Source organism: Aspergillus versicolor, assembly GCF_001890125.1.
Source record: "Aspergillus versicolor CBS 583.65 unplaced genomic scaffold ASPVEscaffold_4, whole genome shotgun sequence".
Lineage (NCBI taxonomy): Eukaryota > Fungi > Ascomycota > Eurotiomycetes > Eurotiales > Aspergillaceae > Aspergillus > Aspergillus versicolor.
In genome coordinates, this window is record NW_024467527.1 from 171,107 (window position 1) to 188,007 (window position 16,901).

Consider the following 16,901-nt stretch of genomic DNA (forward strand, 5'->3'; position numbering starts at 1 on the left):
CTCGAAACCTCAATTCTTCCTCCCAAGTCTGTCTCACAGTTGCTTATACTGTGTCCGTGCACCGCTTCATGCGAATGAGACACCTTGCCACTCCTTCTCGCCCCTCTTGCCCCTGAACCACACTTCCGGTTCCTGGTACAGCTGAGATAATCGCATGTGATCCTCCGATGTGATCCTGCTCCTCCACAGCCGCCTCCAATCCCTTGCGCAATTGAAGAGTTTCGATTCAGAATCAAGCACTAGTAGAAACCATCCCACCATGTTTGGAGGATGGGGTGGCACGCTGGGTAAGGCTCCTTGCCACGGAATCAAGAACATGCCCCTCGCTGCTGAATCCCCATTTTCGCCTAAGCGCAGCAGAACTTAAGCCTTCAGAAGACACCCGAGGGGATAAAGACAAGCCATCAGCCTCCGATCATTTCCAGGCGACGAAAATCACTCCAAGCTCATTGCCCCATGCTAACCGCCGTCTCCAGGGCTCCCCGCAATCGGCTCAGATACCGACAAAGAACGTTCTCCCCCGCCGCCGCCAACGCCGTTGGACTTCCCCAGATATAACCTCCCCAACGTCCCCGACACCCCCTCTGAAGCCTCGTTACGCAACTTCCGAACTGTTCTTGCCTCCATCCGCCGTCCCCAGGACATCACGCCCGATAAATTCAACGATCTCAACCTCAAAGTTGAAACAGACGTTCCCGTAGCCTCCATCATCCACCATGATGGTGCCAGGACCGCCGCTCCCCTACCCTGGGAATCGGAGTCTCTTGACCCCTCCATCGGCCGCCCCATGCCAGCAGACGGATCTCTGATTTTCATGGATAACGAGAACCCGTACCCGCACAAGGACAAATACGATGTCTTAGAACGCGAGCTGCTCTTCGAGAACGACGACGCGTTCCGGGAAGTCGGTAGGTTGCCTCCTCGCGCAGGCCGCGAACGGGTAAGGGTGACGCAGACAAGGAAATTCTGGACGGCGCTCGAACGAATGGGACAATACTGGGATGACAGTTTGGATGAGTACTATGAGCGGCCGAAGTCGCCTGAGCCGAGCAAGACTGGTGATGGCACTACAGAAGCCTCCACTCCCATGGACGTGGATACCGCCGCACCGAACGGTGCTTCAGCTGCACCAACACAAGAGTCTAAGCCAAGCGAGCCAGAGTCGGTGAAGAAGTATAAGGGTCGGCGCATCGGGGCCGGCAGCGATATGCCTGATGATATTCGCGAGGAGGCCGTCCGCGCATTAACCGAGATGGCTGCCTGGCCCTTTGGATGCCAGGCGTCCCTCCCGATGCTTCCTCCCCGGCTATCGTTGGGCACGCTGCTCTTCCCCATCCGGCAAACATTCCTAGCCACGCGGTCGCCAAGAGACAGGCAGCTTGCTAGGAACGGGATGCTTGAAGGCCCTATCTTCGTCGCTCAGTGCCGGCCCGAAACGGTCTTCCGAGCGCCGGAACAGACTCCAGGGCTCGGCATGGGTGATACGTGCGACCTCGTTCGTGAAGTCGGGTCTATGCTCCTCGCTGCACAGGAGCGGGCACGAGAGGGCAAGATCGAGGTCAAGCCGGGTGAGGGCAAATGGTGGACGGCGACCCCACGATGGGGCGGCGCGCCGAACGATAATATCGGTGACAGTGTAAGGGTCACAAACGAGCAGGAAAGAGAAGCAGCGGCCAACAACGAGCGCAAACGTTCAAGACCGTCGGGGCTGCGGCGACCAACGTTGACTCGAAGAATGAGCAGCAGCGATAAGTGGAAGATCGTCCAACCAGGCCCGAGTCTGTGGGATAGACGGATGCGGTATATCCAGATTGGAAAGGATAAAGAGAGCCCTTTTGACGATGTACGTCCCGCCTCAGCTTTATCGTTGCACTATTGGTTCCGCTAACAGTCAACAGATATACATGCTCTCCTCAATTAACCACCACGTTGCCATCCTCCATCTCCGCGTCCACCGCCGCTACCTCGACATCATCACCAAGGGAACAAGCGACGTCCCTCCAGACTCACCATCGGACAGCCCCTGGCACGTCCTCAAAGTGCGACGAACAAGGTGGTACAATCTCTTCGATGCGCAGGACCGACTAGAAGTGTTCAGGGGAATATGGACTTTATTCCACTGCCTTCTGCGGTATATTGGGTCGCCAGATGCGCCCTTTCCTCCAGTTCGAGGTCGTTCGCCTTCAGTAGCTGACTGTCTTATTCCTGGCATGGGCCCCATATCCCCCATCGACCAGCTCTTAACCACTGATTGAGCTCACCTAATTACGACCCTCCGTACATACCTCCCACTTGGTTTTGTTTGTGTGGTGTAGATATTCGCATTTCCTACATAGATACCGCCGGAGTTCGCATATGTCTTGGTTCTCGCATGCGCACTTTGCAAATACAAATTGATACCTCTCTCCTATTCACCAAGTTTTCCTTCTATAGTGATGCAATAGTACTTGCGTCGTTCCGATAACCTGGAGACCGGTAACTGCGGAGTGTAACACAGCATCCGGCTGCAAACTCTCTGAGCGCACTGACCCAGGATACCGGGACAGCAGCCTATATAATGCAAGGTTTAGTTCAGCGGTCAAAACCTAAGGACCTCTCTGGTACGAACCACGGTCGGAGATGACGCAAAGCGATGGGAGGCTCTGGCGCGCTCAGGCACGAGATGCCAGGCAAGGCAAAGTAAAGCAAAGCAGAGCAAAGCAACACAATGGGCCCAGCCTGTTGGAAATGGAACCATCAAAGTTTGTAGCAAGTCAAAACGCATTCCAACCCGTTCCTCTGGGACAAACTAAACCTAAACCCTCCCTTTCACGTCGATTCTCTGGCTCAAAGAGCGGGATCCCATCTCTCCCTCACGCCCGGGGTCGCAAGCGAATATTTCGGGCTCTCGGGGTTCACGATGACCACCATCCCCTTGCGTCAAGCCCCGTGCGCTGATGCAAAGCGACAGCAACATCAAACCCAGCCTCACCGGCTACTTTGGATAGAGGGCTCCGTTTTTCGACATCCTGCCACCTATCGCTTACGTGGGCAGCGGCGGTGGCTGATACAGTTGTCCTGGACGACATTTGACATTTGACAGCTTGGAATTGACAGCGCCCGTCGCGGCTCATAATATCAGGTTTTTTCTCTCTTCTTTCCCTTTTTTTTTTTTTTTTTTTTTTTTTTTTTTTTTTTTTTTTTTTNGCCTCACCGGCTACTTTGGATAGAGGGCTCCGTTTTTCGACATCCTGCCACCTATCGCTTACGTGGGCAGCGGCGGTGGCTGATACAGTTGTCCTATATGACATTTGACATTTTTCAGTTTATAATTAACAGTTCTCTTAGCGGATCATAATATCAGGTTTTATCTTTATTATCTTCTTTTTTTTTTTTTTTTTTTTTTTTTTTTTTTTTTTTTTTTATTTATTTATTTATTTCCCCCCTACCTTGGCATGCATGTCTGTGCGGCCAACACGCTGAGTGCTGTACCGGGCAGAGTGCAGCAATGGCCAGGGAGGCGAGGCTTCGTTTGGCCTGGAATTTATTTCCGTCATGATAGTTTGAGTAGGGGGTGAAGTGAGGCCCACGATGCTTTGGATGTATCGATTATCGAACAGGTGAGACGTTGAGCGAACCCAGGGTCGCTGGGATTCAGGGACATGATGTGTTTTTGATAGAGAAGCAGGCAGGGAAGAGTCGAGTAGGTAGGTATGTTTTCTTTTCGATTCGAGAACTCAATTGACGATTAGATTAATTGATGATTCTGACGTCTGGACGCTAGGCCTTATCGTCACTACGGGCAACTCTCGTTGCTCTCGAGCTCTTCCAGCTTCGTTCCGGCCATCTGGTCTAGATTCTGCGCTTTGACATCCAGAAGGAATGGAGTCCACACCACAGTCACAAACCCCACTCAGCACTGACCCTCGCGCGATCAGATATTCACTGTGACAACAAGGTCACTTGCGAGCTCAGACCGGGCCAGACACGTAGATCATCCGTCTATCAACGAAGTGAGGCAGCGACTCCGCGGCAGCGAGCAACCCATCGAAAAGTGACGCTGACGCATGATGTTTGGCTGGGCCAACTAACTCTCCTATCCTGTCATTGTGTCATCGCTCGAGCTAGACAACACCTTACGGCCCGGCTACAATATCCAAACTCGAAGGCTCCCCAAAGTCACGCACGGCTCTTGTCGCTACGAGCCTATAGTCTACACTGGACATGGCTTGTATCTCGTGATTCTTCACCAGAAACCTGCAGATCGAGCCACGATGGGAAAATGCACAAGTTCAGGATAGGAAGAACAATGCCTGTCTCATCCTCGTTGTCCTCAATGGCAATTGTATGTGTTCGATCCAGCCATGGACGACAATAATAATCCCTGCTGGTACTGGCGACGGAACTTAAGTCCGAAAACCAGGGGCTGCGCCAGTCAGTCAGCCATCTAAGTATAGATCAGATGTCTCTGGTGCCCGCATGCTATTGACAATAATGGAAAATCATCTCTTGAGCTCCATCTGTATTCGACGTATATTATATGACGCCGGAGTAAACGAAAACACCGCGCCGCATTCAATATAACTCCCTGTCGTTTGATATGTCCCGTTTCTAGACAGGACACAGCCACAGTATTGTGTAGCAAGAACGAAAGAATGTCAATCAAAGCTTGAAATTGGACAGCGGACGGTGGGAACTCGCGCTGAGAACTGGGAACTGGGAACTGGGCAGTGCTTGGAAGACCTGTCCTCCTTACCTATACAGTTCATAACCGTCGGCATCACTCCTGCAGTTGCACATGCAGCAGCCGGCAGCTCCCTGGCATGAAACATGCACAGCGTTGTCCAAATCTTGACGACTGGTGAGAAACCCGGCATGGAATGGCATCCCCCAGCGTGCCCTCGCATTGTCACCGTTACCTCGATCACATACGTACATGGTAGCATTGTTAAACGCCCGTACCACTTCTCGCGTTGTAGTTAATTAAAAAGCAAAATGAAACTGACATACCCACTCCAGAACCGCCCCAGCTAATGAGGGCCAGTGTTTCATCTAGATATATATGCAGAATCCGGGGAAGGAGACTCACATTTTGCCCTGTCCAGGCCCCCCAGTCGCCACGCTTGCTCGGACGGGTAAGGTAGTATTTTATTAACAATGAGTGAGACAGGCTTCTGAGAGAATCGTACGAATAGAAGAGAACAGGACCTTGAGCGTTTCAGTGCATCATTCCCGAACAATCATGACATGACATTGCACGGGGTCATTTCTAATAACGAAAAGGGGAACCGTCGCGCATACTTTGGCGGCATTGGGTACTTGTTGAAGCCCGGGGGCGTCGTAGTTATACGCTGGCAATACCATGGATTTACCCAGAATTGGCTGTCTCAATATGAATGGCTGGTTCTATTCTTATGGGGTTTACCCCTGATCTCTTGCAAGTGGCGCGTATATATAATAAGTTTTTGACTAGAGTGATCTCATTATACTGGCATTATAACGATGTTAGTTGAGCTTTGAGGGTTAGTTCAGCAATGTTGGAAGAGTTTCTATCAATGTCCTCGCGACAATCTCATCACGGGCAGCATCTGAGTATATCCAATCCATGCCAAAAGTTAGTCGGGTCTACATCTCAGCAAATCACCGCAATGACAGGCTACGTTTGATACTCAACCGAATCAATGCGTTAACAGCATCGCATGGCAGAGTAATCAGCAATGTCCCCGAACAACCCAGACGCCTTTGCGCAAAACCCTGGAGCTGTTCGGCTCAGATCAGATATTAAATCCTCCACGGGCAGGGCATCTCGACGCCTGGACCGATCTAATTGCAAAGTATACCCGTGTACGTAAGCGCTCGTATAATTCATCAAGGTGCAGGTACCAGGTACAAAGGTACTTCTCACCACCGCGGAAGAAAGAAAGTACTGCCAACCGGCAAATTTTTCAGCCTTTCACAAGCAACAAGAGCCTTGACCTCGGGGAGTCGGGACTTGGGAGGCTCCAGCGTCGGACTTATTGAATGATCTGCAAGCGGACATTCCGGGCCATTGGAAATGTGACAGATCACTCTTCGGTGCGTCTTCCTGTCAGTGTGCCGTCTGTATACCAGCGCCAAAGAATAGGTCGGTTGTCTGGGGTGTGACAATATTCAGCACGCCTTTCCGCCAGAACATGAAAATGCTCTGAGGCTCTGTATCGTTGAGAAGGATAGGCAAAAGAAAGCAGTTGGTGCCCGTAATGTACTTCCTGGACATCTAGAGTAGCTGCCCAGCCGGACACGGGGCGAAGCGAGAAACGAAAAAAGCAAAACGAAAAAGGCTACTTCTCAGCCTTGAGCAATCAAGCAGCATGTCTACCAAAAAGTAGGATATGCCAGTGGCCGCCGACAGCCATAGCCCAAACTATAGTTAACTAACTTTGGCTCAAATCGAATGGTTGGGGTTGTATAGGCTGGGGTGTTTCGTCCACGCAGGCACAGAGCCACAGACACATCCCAATGCCATCCATCCCATTGCATCCGCACAGCGGTTCACATTTGTATCATCATCTCTCCATCCATCCATTTGCCCTCCCGTTTAGCTCTCTCGCTAGCCGACTCGGCTGGGGAAAGGGATCCACGATAGGCAGGGCGTCCGTGCACAGTGGTGGCATGATTGGCGGGATGCAGGGTCGAACCCTCTTGATTTGTCGCCGGTGAGTGGGCTGGACTTGTGCAGAAAGTGATTGATATATGCGAGGAATTACAGATCGCATTTGCCCGCCGGGCTGTCTCGCCTGTCCGTCATGCTCGGCGTCGGCGTCGGCGACAAGACCACTGTCTGGAGAAAAAATGGGTCAGCCGCTAATGCGAGGAGAAGTCACATTGACGTGGATGGGTAAGAGGCAGGTTATCCAGTGCTGGATGCAGGAGCGACTTGATCACATACATACCTATTCATGTATGTGAGACTGGCAGTGATGCACGCCACGGCTTGTTAGCTACAGTAGCTCCGGCCGAAACCAGAGCAGTTCGTTTGGCGTTGGGCAGTTTCGATCGTAGCTGAAGTCTTGAAGAGCGTTGTCCAGGTTAAGATTCGCCTGCAAGTTCCATGGCCATGGCCATGGGTTGTGATCGATCGCCTTTGTTTATCCAGCCTTAAAAGGCGCTCTCGTCAAGGTTTGTGGCAGTGTTGTTCTGCAGAGTACCAGAGGGCCGGGCTCGGAGGACTGGCAGAAGTCAGGAATGAACGCGGAGAGTTGCTGTTGCACTCAGGCATGCACCTGGACCAACTCGGTGATACAGAATCCAGACTGCAGGAATAGTTTAATAATCCGCATGCAGGGAGAAGGCTGGCTAGCTGGGCGATCAGTCGTATTGCCGGATGGCTTGATGCCGCAGCCGCCGCAATATGAATTGTTTGCTATCGAGATATTCTTCGAGATAACTCGCATTCACATACACTGTGTTTGGCCGAGTGTTGATGCGATATACCAGAATCGACCAGAAGAAGCTCCGACCGTCGTTGGTTGTGTTGGTGATGGGAGGTTGACGACAACTTCAAACAGACTCGCTCTACAGAACTAGATATCTTGACCCGGTGGCACCCCGGTTCCTCCCCAAGCTATACGTATCCCCACATCCTACTTCAATGCAACCTCGAAAGTTAAGGCCATTTCACACAATCGATGAGGCGGGCCTTACCGCCTCATCTCGAAATTCGACGATCGAGAGCGCCACCTCCAACCTGGCTTTGTTCGCTGCGCTCGGGGGATTCTGGAAAATTATTCAGGAGAAAGTAGCCCGACCAATGAGACTCGTGCGCCTGGACTTTCACCCTGAATGGCCGCGAGAATCAAAGGAAAACTCCGGCGAGTATTTGGAATTAAGCGGCGGATCTGCCAAGCTCCCATGATCTTGAAGCTCGTGGAGACTGGGGAGCCAGAGTGAGCTGAGAGCTGACACAGGCGCAAATGGTCCAATTCCCATTTCAAGCGTATTTCGAATCGATCATTGATCGCGATGGGGCTCACCCGAGCAAGCCAACCGTCAACACTCCGCCTGGATATTCGTCTCCGTCTCCACAGGCCGCATGGCTGAAAGATGCCAGAATACGGAGTACGATGACTTCAAGGCTCGCGCTGAGCCAATGGCTTTGGATTATCCCTCCAGCTCGAATAAATGTCTCATTCTTGTAATCATTACGTATGGAGTAACGGATCGGATACTTTGCTTTTCCTTGCTCTTTGTGTCCTGGTGAAGGTGGGACGATCGGACAAGGCCAAGTCGCTGTTGCGATGACCACTGGCTCTCAGAAGCGGCGTCCATGATTCATTGTTAAACTCGGACCGGGACAATGCGAGATTATCAGATTCCGATCATCGTACGATGGGCAGACGTTGGGAAGTCAACTGGAGCAGGAGTAAGGTTTCCTGAATCGAGGACTCGATTCAGTTTCTCTCGACTCCAGCACACTTCGATCCAGAGATCCCCCCTAACGGCAAAGATCTCATACGCTCTACGGAGTTCCATCTTGCCGTTGACCCATGGACATTGGACCGTGGAAACTGGGCGGGAGCGGTCACGGGTTCCGTGCCCCGATCAGGCATGGATTTTTGCCGCCGGTGAAGGCGCAGCTCGACACAGTGCCAGAGATGGAATCCAGTTGGTGTTGGTTTTGGTGATTCGACGTTAGATCTCCCCACAAGGTCATGCGTTGGAAGTTTGGAAACCTGGGACGGGCCATCCACGGTCGAGCAGAAGGATCATCCGCTTGTTTGCTGCCCAATAGTTTCGGCGGACATTATCCTTTTCGAGCCACTGTTGGCTCGTGAATTTGACTCAACTCTGTTGAAAAAGGAAGTTGAAAGACAAGGATACAGCGAATCTGTGATATCTGACCTAACGGTTATTGAATTACCATTGAGTGACCAGTTTGCTTTCGGAAACCGCCGTGGGTTCTCTGCCCCTGTGAATTCCGTGACGAAACCCGTTTCTTTTGAAAGCCCAGCCCCAAACCTATCAAGGCCCACTGCCCGCATACATGACCGGGAGGGGTCGATATGATTATTCAAGGCAGATCGCGGGAAGACAGAATGATTATCGACGAGACGGCAACTTGGAAGAAAAGTTGGGTTCGGCAACTGTCTTGCCGTAAGGAGTTAACGCTAAAGACGGCGGCCTGGCTTGACAAAGGAGGCCACCCACAAAAAAAAAAAAGGCCTCACCTCACCGAGTGAGTCAAGCTGAAGGAAGTGGAAAGAGGTGGTCTTTGTTGGGGTTTGGTATCCTGCATCGGAGGTAAGTTTCCTATCTTCAGATTGCCGTACTTCGTATCCATTCCGTCTTGTGCATCTCTACTTGTTCGACCATCCCGAGACAAACAACTACTAGTACTCCGGTAGTTTCAAACCAGTGAAGAATACAACTGTTAACTGCCGCCTGCCGGGGATTGGAAGCAAATTCCTCATGGGGGTTCAAGCCATCTGCAAGAAATATTGCACAGGGCTATCCCTTGCTTGAGCTTTCTGCACAACAGAGCCTGAACACAGCAGACGCCTGATCGTTCAGAAATGCAATCGTCATGATTAGGAATAGCATCATCCCGGGAGCTGGGTAATTAGAGACCCACATGAGCAAGAGGAGAAATGAGGCCAGGTTAGTGCTCCGTCATGAGCGGCACTCGCAGGATTCGAGAGGGACAGATTGAGACTGGCTTCGGCCGCCTCGCTCCTCTCCAAGTCGGTGATCGGAGGGGCACCGGAGCAGATCAAGAATGAAGAACATTGGATCCTTGGGGTTTGTCTCACAGTTGAGTACACCGTACGGTGTATATTAACTGACGTGGGCCGTTGGCACAATCGTTGGCAGTTGTGATTGCCACTTGCCAGGGACCCCAAGATGCCCGCAGCCGAGCTGGTTCCAGGAGACGGGATCAGGGAGAGCTAGTCGCGTAGATCAGCCAGGAGTCGCCAGTCGGAGGCTGCCCAGCTTTTCGCACCGGAAACCGGAAATAAAGGATCGCGATATGAGGTCATACATTGGCTGGATATCTTTTCATTCTGGCGGTGGTGGCAACCAGGGCGGGAATCCGCCGGTCCTCCAGCGTCCCAGTCTGCTGGAAACTCGAAGCTAGATGACCCATCAACGGCCCAAGGGCTGAGTGGATGGACGAGGTCGTCTCGAGCTTGAATTCCATGGTGGCAAATGCAGGAGATCATGCGTGGATTTGTCACTTCTCCAGATGGGGAACCCCTGGACTGGTCCTCCCTTGATCCGCAGCGACTGCGTGTCTTCTGTCGGACGAGGGGCATGGAGTGCATACAGGATACACTTACAGATCACAGATCCAGCTGCCGTCTGCCGCTGGCAATTGCTCAAGTGCGCAGCCGAGATTTGTCTGACACTGAGCAGCATTCCGACCAACCATGGGAGAAGATGGAGCCAGCCGGCGGTTCCTGTGCCAGATCGGCTGACCCGCGGCTGGTTCCAGGGAACGGCGTCTGTCTTCACCGTCTCGTCTGCCCCTCAGTCTCTGTCTTGTCACTGCTTTATTCTCCTGCTTATTCTCCTGCTTATTCTCCCGCCGCAGAGTCGTCCAGGCCCGCAGGAACTCTTCAATATCGCCTCCGATTTATTCAACTTTATTCTACCGCGCTGCCGGGGCCCAGCAACAGAATGTCCAACCCCAAACCCTTGTCCTCCGGAGATCAGTCCGGGCTTCCAGATGATGTATGGAATATATGATGCACCCGCATAATTCAAGATAGGATCCCCCTTGCTAATCAAGTGTGTTCCTGTTTGACCTCCGTTCTCCCGGATGGGTACCCAACTGATTCCTGAATTCCTCATCGGCAGTTGGCCTCTTCAGCACGGTTAAACGGTTAATGTACGCTTCTGTAGAGTATTCACGGACTGCTTCGGTGCTTCGAGTGAGAGGGCTCTCTCCGTCGCTTCGTAGTGATAACTTTGATAATGGAGACTCAATCAGTTGCTCAGGATTTGGGCAGCGACCCTCCTTGATTATCTCCCGTGCGATCCTGGAGAAAAAAAAAAATCGGTCTGGCTCTGGCAGTGCGCATTTCCAGGCTGATCTTGGACTGCTTGCCCACCAATCCGCTTGATCTGCCTGATTCCTGGATTCTGATGGCTGGTGTGGTTCCTTTCGTCCCCGTCCCACAGCTCCAGCGTCCCCACTTGCGAAAGATGAAGTCTTCGCTGCTTCGAAGTTCGGAGCTGTCTTGAACTTGAGCTATCGGAGGTTGCCCACAGAGGCAATTTTACCTGGGTCGTTCGTAATATTATTCTGGCCACTGGAGTGCACAGCACAAGGAGTCCCAATTCGTACTGTCGATAAATTCAGAATTAAATAATGCAGAAAAGATAAAGATGAGCGGGCCTCCATCTGTCAATTTTGGTGGCTTTCGGAGGCCCGCAAACCAGAGGGAAAGACTAGCCCTCAAATAAAATAATATTATTCTAAATAATTATTATTCTGGATATTATTACTCGAATAATACTTAAAACTATCCCCATTCCGCTCCTCGCAAAGGATCCTCTTTTTTCAGCAAGAGGGGCAGGCTGAAACAGTTGAGCATGAAGGCAGAGGCAACTCACCAACTATCAGATTCCCAGTGCGATCACCTGCCCAGGCCTGATCTGATCTTGAACTTGCTGTCCCGACGCTTTTGAGTCTTGACTGCTTTTCTTGCCTCTGCTCTGTCTCTCCCCGGCCGAGTTCTCGCTGCGGTTTTATTCATCATATTCATCATATTGGGTACGTATCTTAGGTTCGCTGCCATCCCCCAAGCTCCAGTTGGCCTGCCACCCATTCTTCCACCCCTGTCCTGGGCCTCTGGGACCGTGCTGTGTGCTGTGGAGGGTATGTCGGGCATTATGACTGGGCTTCTGGCGTCCCTTAAGGTTCTGCGATGTTTGTGTTTGGGCCCTGCCATTATTGCCGTGAAGTTGAATTCTGTTTATTATTTTCTGGCGTTCCTCTCGTCTCTTCCCTTTCCACGCCTTCATCTCCCCCCTCCCACTTATTTTCGGCACTAAAAAAATACTAAATTCCTTCTTTCTCAGGGTGCCAGACTATGGGGTCAGCCTGAAGGACTCTGCCACTCCGCCGACGTTTTTGGTACGTCCGTCCGTCTTCTTTTCTTTTTCTGTTTCCGAATCCTCCTCCACCACAGTTCCTCGCGCCGCTGCGCCGTCGTGACTGATCGGCCGGTCACTGGCCACTGCCGTCCTAGCGTTTCCCCCCTCTGTATACTCCCAAAACCTCTTAGCCCCCCGGCACTATTAACACGTCTTTATTATTCCCGCCCTAACATGGTTTTATTCCTTACCACCATCCTGGGTGCACTACACGCCGGCCATCGCGATTATCTTTCCTTCCCGCTTTTTGGCTTTCTCTCTCTTGTCTCCTCCTTCTCCTTCGTTTCCTCGCTTTGACCGTTGCCTGTGTCCGAGCTGCCATCGACCTTCCTTGCTGACAGCTCCCCGACCCATAGATTACCCTTTCCAGACTCTGGCCTGCACTGCCGGCCGATCCTCACCCCTCTTCGTGTGACCTTCCAACGCAAACCACGCATCTCCCAAGGAAAACCGACCGCGAATCCAGAACCCTCTCTCTGTTCTTTCCCAGCCCGTGGGAAACCAGGCAGGACTGAAAGAGAGAAAGAAGGAAAAAAGGACCGGCCCTAATAGCAATCGAGGCCTCCCGTCTTCCTCCCCCCCGCGTCTGTCGGCACAGCTGCCAGCTGATTTCCCTTTCGGGAACCTGAGCTGCATCCTTTACTTATTCTTCCGGTCGCGCAACGAGCCCTATCCATCGTGTTTCACATGGGCATAACCATGTCCTCATGACCGTATGATTATCGCGTACGATAGACCGCCCATCGAGGATTTGCGCCCGCCGAAAGTTCCTGCGCGAGACGTTGGGGCTGCAGTCATGGAAATTGTCACTGCGGACGACAAATCGAGAACCCTACCCCAGTACTCCGGACCCTCGCTTCCAATGCATCGCATCCCCCCCCCGGAGGCTCCGCATGGCCTCCCAGGGGCCCCAGGTTTGTACGATCAGCCGTGGCGCCAATATCCCGCCTCATACGATGCACACCATCCCGAGCCACGGCGGCCTTCCAATGCTCCTCAGCCACCAGTACCGTCACATAGCTACCCTCCTATGCAAAATCGAGAGTTGCCACAACTGCCCTCCGATGGACCATACGGCCGACCGACCAGTTTACCGACGCCTGCCCATGCCCCTTCGGAGGCTCCTCCACCACCACCACATGCGAATTTCCATCCTATGAATGGGGCTCCGCCTGAGTCATCTCCTTTATCTGCCCCTCCGGAGTTTACTAGAGCTCGAATGTCTTTTCCACCTCCAGATCAACCCCCCCATGCGAATGGGGATCCTCCGCCGCCTCCGCAATCAGTCCCCCCGAGTCAATATGCCACTACAGTTCCCCCAACGGTATCACACACGCCCGCCCCTTATGACGCGGGTTATTATCAGGCACAGTCATTTAATATGCGACATCGCAAAGCGACTCGAGCGCAGCAGGTAAGGACATGGCTATGCATTCTATGGCCATACACTCAACTGACGATCTCTTTCCCAGGCCTGCGACCAATGCCGAGCAAGGAAGGCAAAGTGTGACGAGGGCCGCCCTGCTTGTAGTCATTGTAAAGAAAACAACTTAATATGTGTTTATAAAGAAGTACCCCCACACAAGTCAGTGCCCTCCTTTCTGCTTGCCACGCTTTGGAGTGCTAATAATGCGGGGTTTTAGGCAAGAAAAGTCTACACAACTGATATTGGACCGACTCCAACAATTAGAGGACCAGTTAGACACGAAACTACGCGGGTTGGAAAGACTGCATGTCGGCCACGATAAGGCACTTGATCAGATCTCTGCGATGCTTACATGGGGCCCTGATGGCGAGACCCAGAATACGACACAATATCCTGTTATGAAAGCGGATGGTTTGGAAGCCGCACAGAAGCCTGAGGCTAAGGAGCGGGTGACATTGGCTGCTGATGGTGGGAAATCCAGCGACCCTAGCGTTTATACGAAAGGACTTCTTCAGACTGGGGAGGACGGGGAGCTCTCGATCCCCGTGGAACATACAACAGCAGCGCATAAGTTGCTCGGATGGCCGTCGATCACGAAACTGCTCCACCGATATGATGACGACTATGTCATGAAACTTGAACGGTACCGCGGATTGGTTCGATTTGAGGGTCGAGGGGAAGCACAGGAAACAGATGAGGAAATTTCTTCGCAGCCGACAAGCTTCAACACGAGCTTGGATGAAAGCTTCTCGCAATACGCCTCTCCTAACGGAGCTTGGAACTCGAACACCAAGTATAATGATGCCCCTCCAGAGATTAGAGGCATTGATGAATATGGGTTGGTGGCTATCGACGCTGAAACAGTTCGTCGTTACCGCGACAGCTACCTCGAGCACATCCACAAACTTCACCCTTTCCTCAACCAACTTGACCTAGAGCAGCGGACCGAACGTTTTATTGCTATGCATTGTCCAAAGGACCCGGAGTCGGCTGCTGCTTTAAGCGTTAGGAACTCGGCAGAGGCACCAAGGGGTGCCAAACGGAAGCGCTCAGGTGAGACGTTGCATGGAACGACATATGATCAACAATCACCTCCAACTGGGCAGGCAGACGGTGCCGCACCGCACAAGGTACAAAAGTCGATTCGCAACGCCATCATTTTGCTCGTTCTTGCCCTCGGCCGCATTTGTGAAGTTCGCGACGAACCGATTCGTGGTGCCTGCACTGATCGAATAATTGACTATCGTAATGAGCCAATTCCTGGGGTGCCACCACGCGCTGGTGTATCTCCATCTGGGCCTGATTCAATGGGCCCACCCGGGAACAGCTTCTACTCATCATTTCAGGACCAACCAGCACCTATGCCGTCTGTGACAGACGAAAAATTCATTACTCATCCTGATGCCCCTCAGCTTCAGAATGTGGATACAGTTCCTGGACTGGTATATTACGCGTATGCCGCGAGAATTCTTGGTGAGAGCCAAGGAGCAACCTCGCTTCCCTATGTTCAGGCTGCATTGTTGGCAGGCTTATACACCGGTCAACTGGCTCATCCTTTCCAAAGTCATTCTTGGATCGCGCAGGCTGCCAGAGCATGTCAGGTGCTCACATTGCCGTGGGTAGCCCTTTGTTTTACTGTATAATCACTGTTTGGCGAGTTACTAATTAGAGATACAGGAAGAGCTACGGGGAGCTACAAGATGATCATAACAAGGATCTTGTTAACTTTGCGTACTGGACTTGCCTGCAGCTTGAGAGGTGTGTTACTAGACGTTCCTCAGAAGAATTTGTATTAACAAATCTAGTGATATCTTGGCTGAACTGGATCTGCCTGCGAGTGGTATCTCTCGATCCGAATCGCGCATTAACCTTCCAAAGGGCAGATTCACCATATCCTTGCCGAATAACATTTCTGCGCCTAATACAATGATGATGTTCTTTTACTCCGCCCAAATTCATCTCAGAAAGGTTCTAAATCGCGTACATACGGACTTGTACAAGGTTGAAAGTGAGTTTCTTTACAGGCTGTTAGGATATTTCCCCATACTGATGCATTTACCTTTGGCAGAACAAGGAGAAACGCGGTGGTCGTCTAATGTACAGGAGATCCTGAGCATGAACCTCGACCTATGGCGGAGCAGTCTCCCCCAGGAGATGAGATGGAGTGATAATGACCCCCCATCTCCTGATATCAACGTTGCGCGAATGAGGGCGAAATATTATGGCGCGCGATATATCATTCATCGGCCCCTACTTTCTCATGCTCTCCATTATTGCGGACCGAACATGGGCCCGCTATCTGTTGATTCACCGGCTAGATATGGAGAAGCTGTTTCGTCGCAAGTGTCTCCGTCGTTAACACATGGCCAGTATGCTCCAGGAATGACACGCATGTCAAGTGACTTGGGCTCTGTGCCAGGTGCAAATGGGACGGCCCATACGTACCGTGACTTACCTCAGAAACTTCGAAGGGCTTGCAAAGTGTGCTTGCAAAGTGCTGTCAGGAGTACAGAGGCGTTCGATGCAATCAAGGGACGTCCTGTGGTGACGAATATCTTTGGAACTGCTCATGCGTATGTGGATTGCCCCTGCTTTGTGACTCAATCCCGACATAATACTGATGTTTTCTAGTCAATTTGGGAACATGCTGGTGTTGTCCACCGCATACATGTCGCACCTCACGGACCTTGTGAATCGGAGTGAGCTTGAGAGACTACTCCGCAGAACCATTGCCTTTTTGCTCCGAAATCGAAATATTTCACCCACTTTGCGCGCCGACGCAAAGATCCTTGCTGACATTTACGAGAAAATTTTTGAGGAACCCCCAACGCTTGCTGCTATGGACGGATGAAACCGCCCATCATCACAAATGCTTCCTCGCTTATATTGCGCTCACTCCTTCTAACGGCCCTATTCTTCGGCGGCTTCGCACCACTGCCATGCCGCTGAATTGACCACATTTCTGCATCACAGCGTAGCTTTTCAGCGAGCACATGGTTTTCGAGCCTCGATGCTTCTTGAATTTACAACGCAACTGCATTCCGAACCATATATGGACCATCATATATACCACTGCCCAATACCACATTTGCCCTTTTTTTCTCTGTTTTATTTTATCTTTCGACGGCCGCTCGTTGATTTCATACCTCTTGTTATTTGCATTCGTCATACGTCAGTTATCAGTCATGTTCGTGCCATTCAGAAAGAGAGGGCGGCTATGTGAGCGCGATCTTGTCGGTCATTTTGTTTGGAATGTTTATTTGGTTTTGTTTTAGGCCCAGGAATTGGCGTGGGAGGCAACATTTGATTTTGCATTTACAGCGAATAACAGAACAACATATAGTAACATATTGGACTG

The 16,901-nt window shown here is 51.7% G+C and overlaps 5 protein-coding genes across 5 annotated transcripts; 4 read left to right on the forward strand and 1 right to left on the reverse strand.

The window, feature by feature from the left end:
* Positions 1-259: 259 nt before the first annotated feature.
* ASPVEDRAFT_52083 (uncharacterized protein) lies at positions 260-2,194 on the forward strand (the record flags this gene model as incomplete). Its single annotated transcript, XM_040814574.1, has 4 exons — positions 260-287; positions 477-1,843; positions 1,899-2,131; positions 2,167-2,194. The coding sequence occupies 4 exons, from the start codon at positions 260-262 to the stop codon at positions 2,192-2,194; spliced, it is 1,656 nt and encodes a 551-aa protein (XP_040666808.1).
* A 3,502-nt stretch (positions 2,195-5,696) lies between these two features.
* ASPVEDRAFT_27744 (uncharacterized protein) lies at positions 5,697-7,873 on the forward strand (the record flags this gene model as incomplete). Its single annotated transcript, XM_040810042.1, has 5 exons — positions 5,697-5,823; positions 6,431-6,674; positions 6,728-6,856; positions 7,115-7,137; positions 7,527-7,873. The coding sequence occupies 5 exons, from the start codon at positions 5,697-5,699 to the stop codon at positions 7,871-7,873; spliced, it is 870 nt and encodes a 289-aa protein (XP_040666809.1).
* A 2,019-nt stretch (positions 7,874-9,892) lies between these two features.
* On the reverse strand, positions 9,893-10,156 carry ASPVEDRAFT_82593 (uncharacterized protein; the record flags this gene model as incomplete). The annotated part of the gene is made up of 2 exons (XM_040817222.1): positions 9,893-9,940; positions 9,998-10,156. The coding sequence occupies 2 exons, from the start codon at positions 10,154-10,156 to the stop codon at positions 9,893-9,895; spliced, it is 207 nt and encodes a 68-aa protein (XP_040666810.1).
* An 8-nt stretch (positions 10,157-10,164) lies between these two features.
* ASPVEDRAFT_27745 (uncharacterized protein) lies at positions 10,165-10,704 on the forward strand (the record flags this gene model as incomplete). The annotated part of the gene is made up of 1 exon (XM_040810043.1): positions 10,165-10,704. One exon carries the CDS (start codon positions 10,165-10,167, stop codon positions 10,702-10,704), a length of 540 nt encoding a protein of 179 aa, XP_040666811.1.
* Positions 10,705-12,832: 2,128 nt separating this feature from the next.
* clcA (putative C6 finger domain protein) lies at positions 12,833-16,394 on the forward strand (the record flags this gene model as incomplete). Its single annotated transcript, XM_040806790.1, has 7 exons — positions 12,833-13,531; positions 13,590-13,702; positions 13,761-15,158; positions 15,221-15,301; positions 15,349-15,551; positions 15,612-16,116; positions 16,175-16,394. 7 exons carry the CDS (start codon positions 12,833-12,835, stop codon positions 16,392-16,394), a joined length of 3,219 nt encoding a protein of 1,072 aa, XP_040666812.1.
* Between the last annotated feature and the right edge of the window lie 507 nt (positions 16,395-16,901).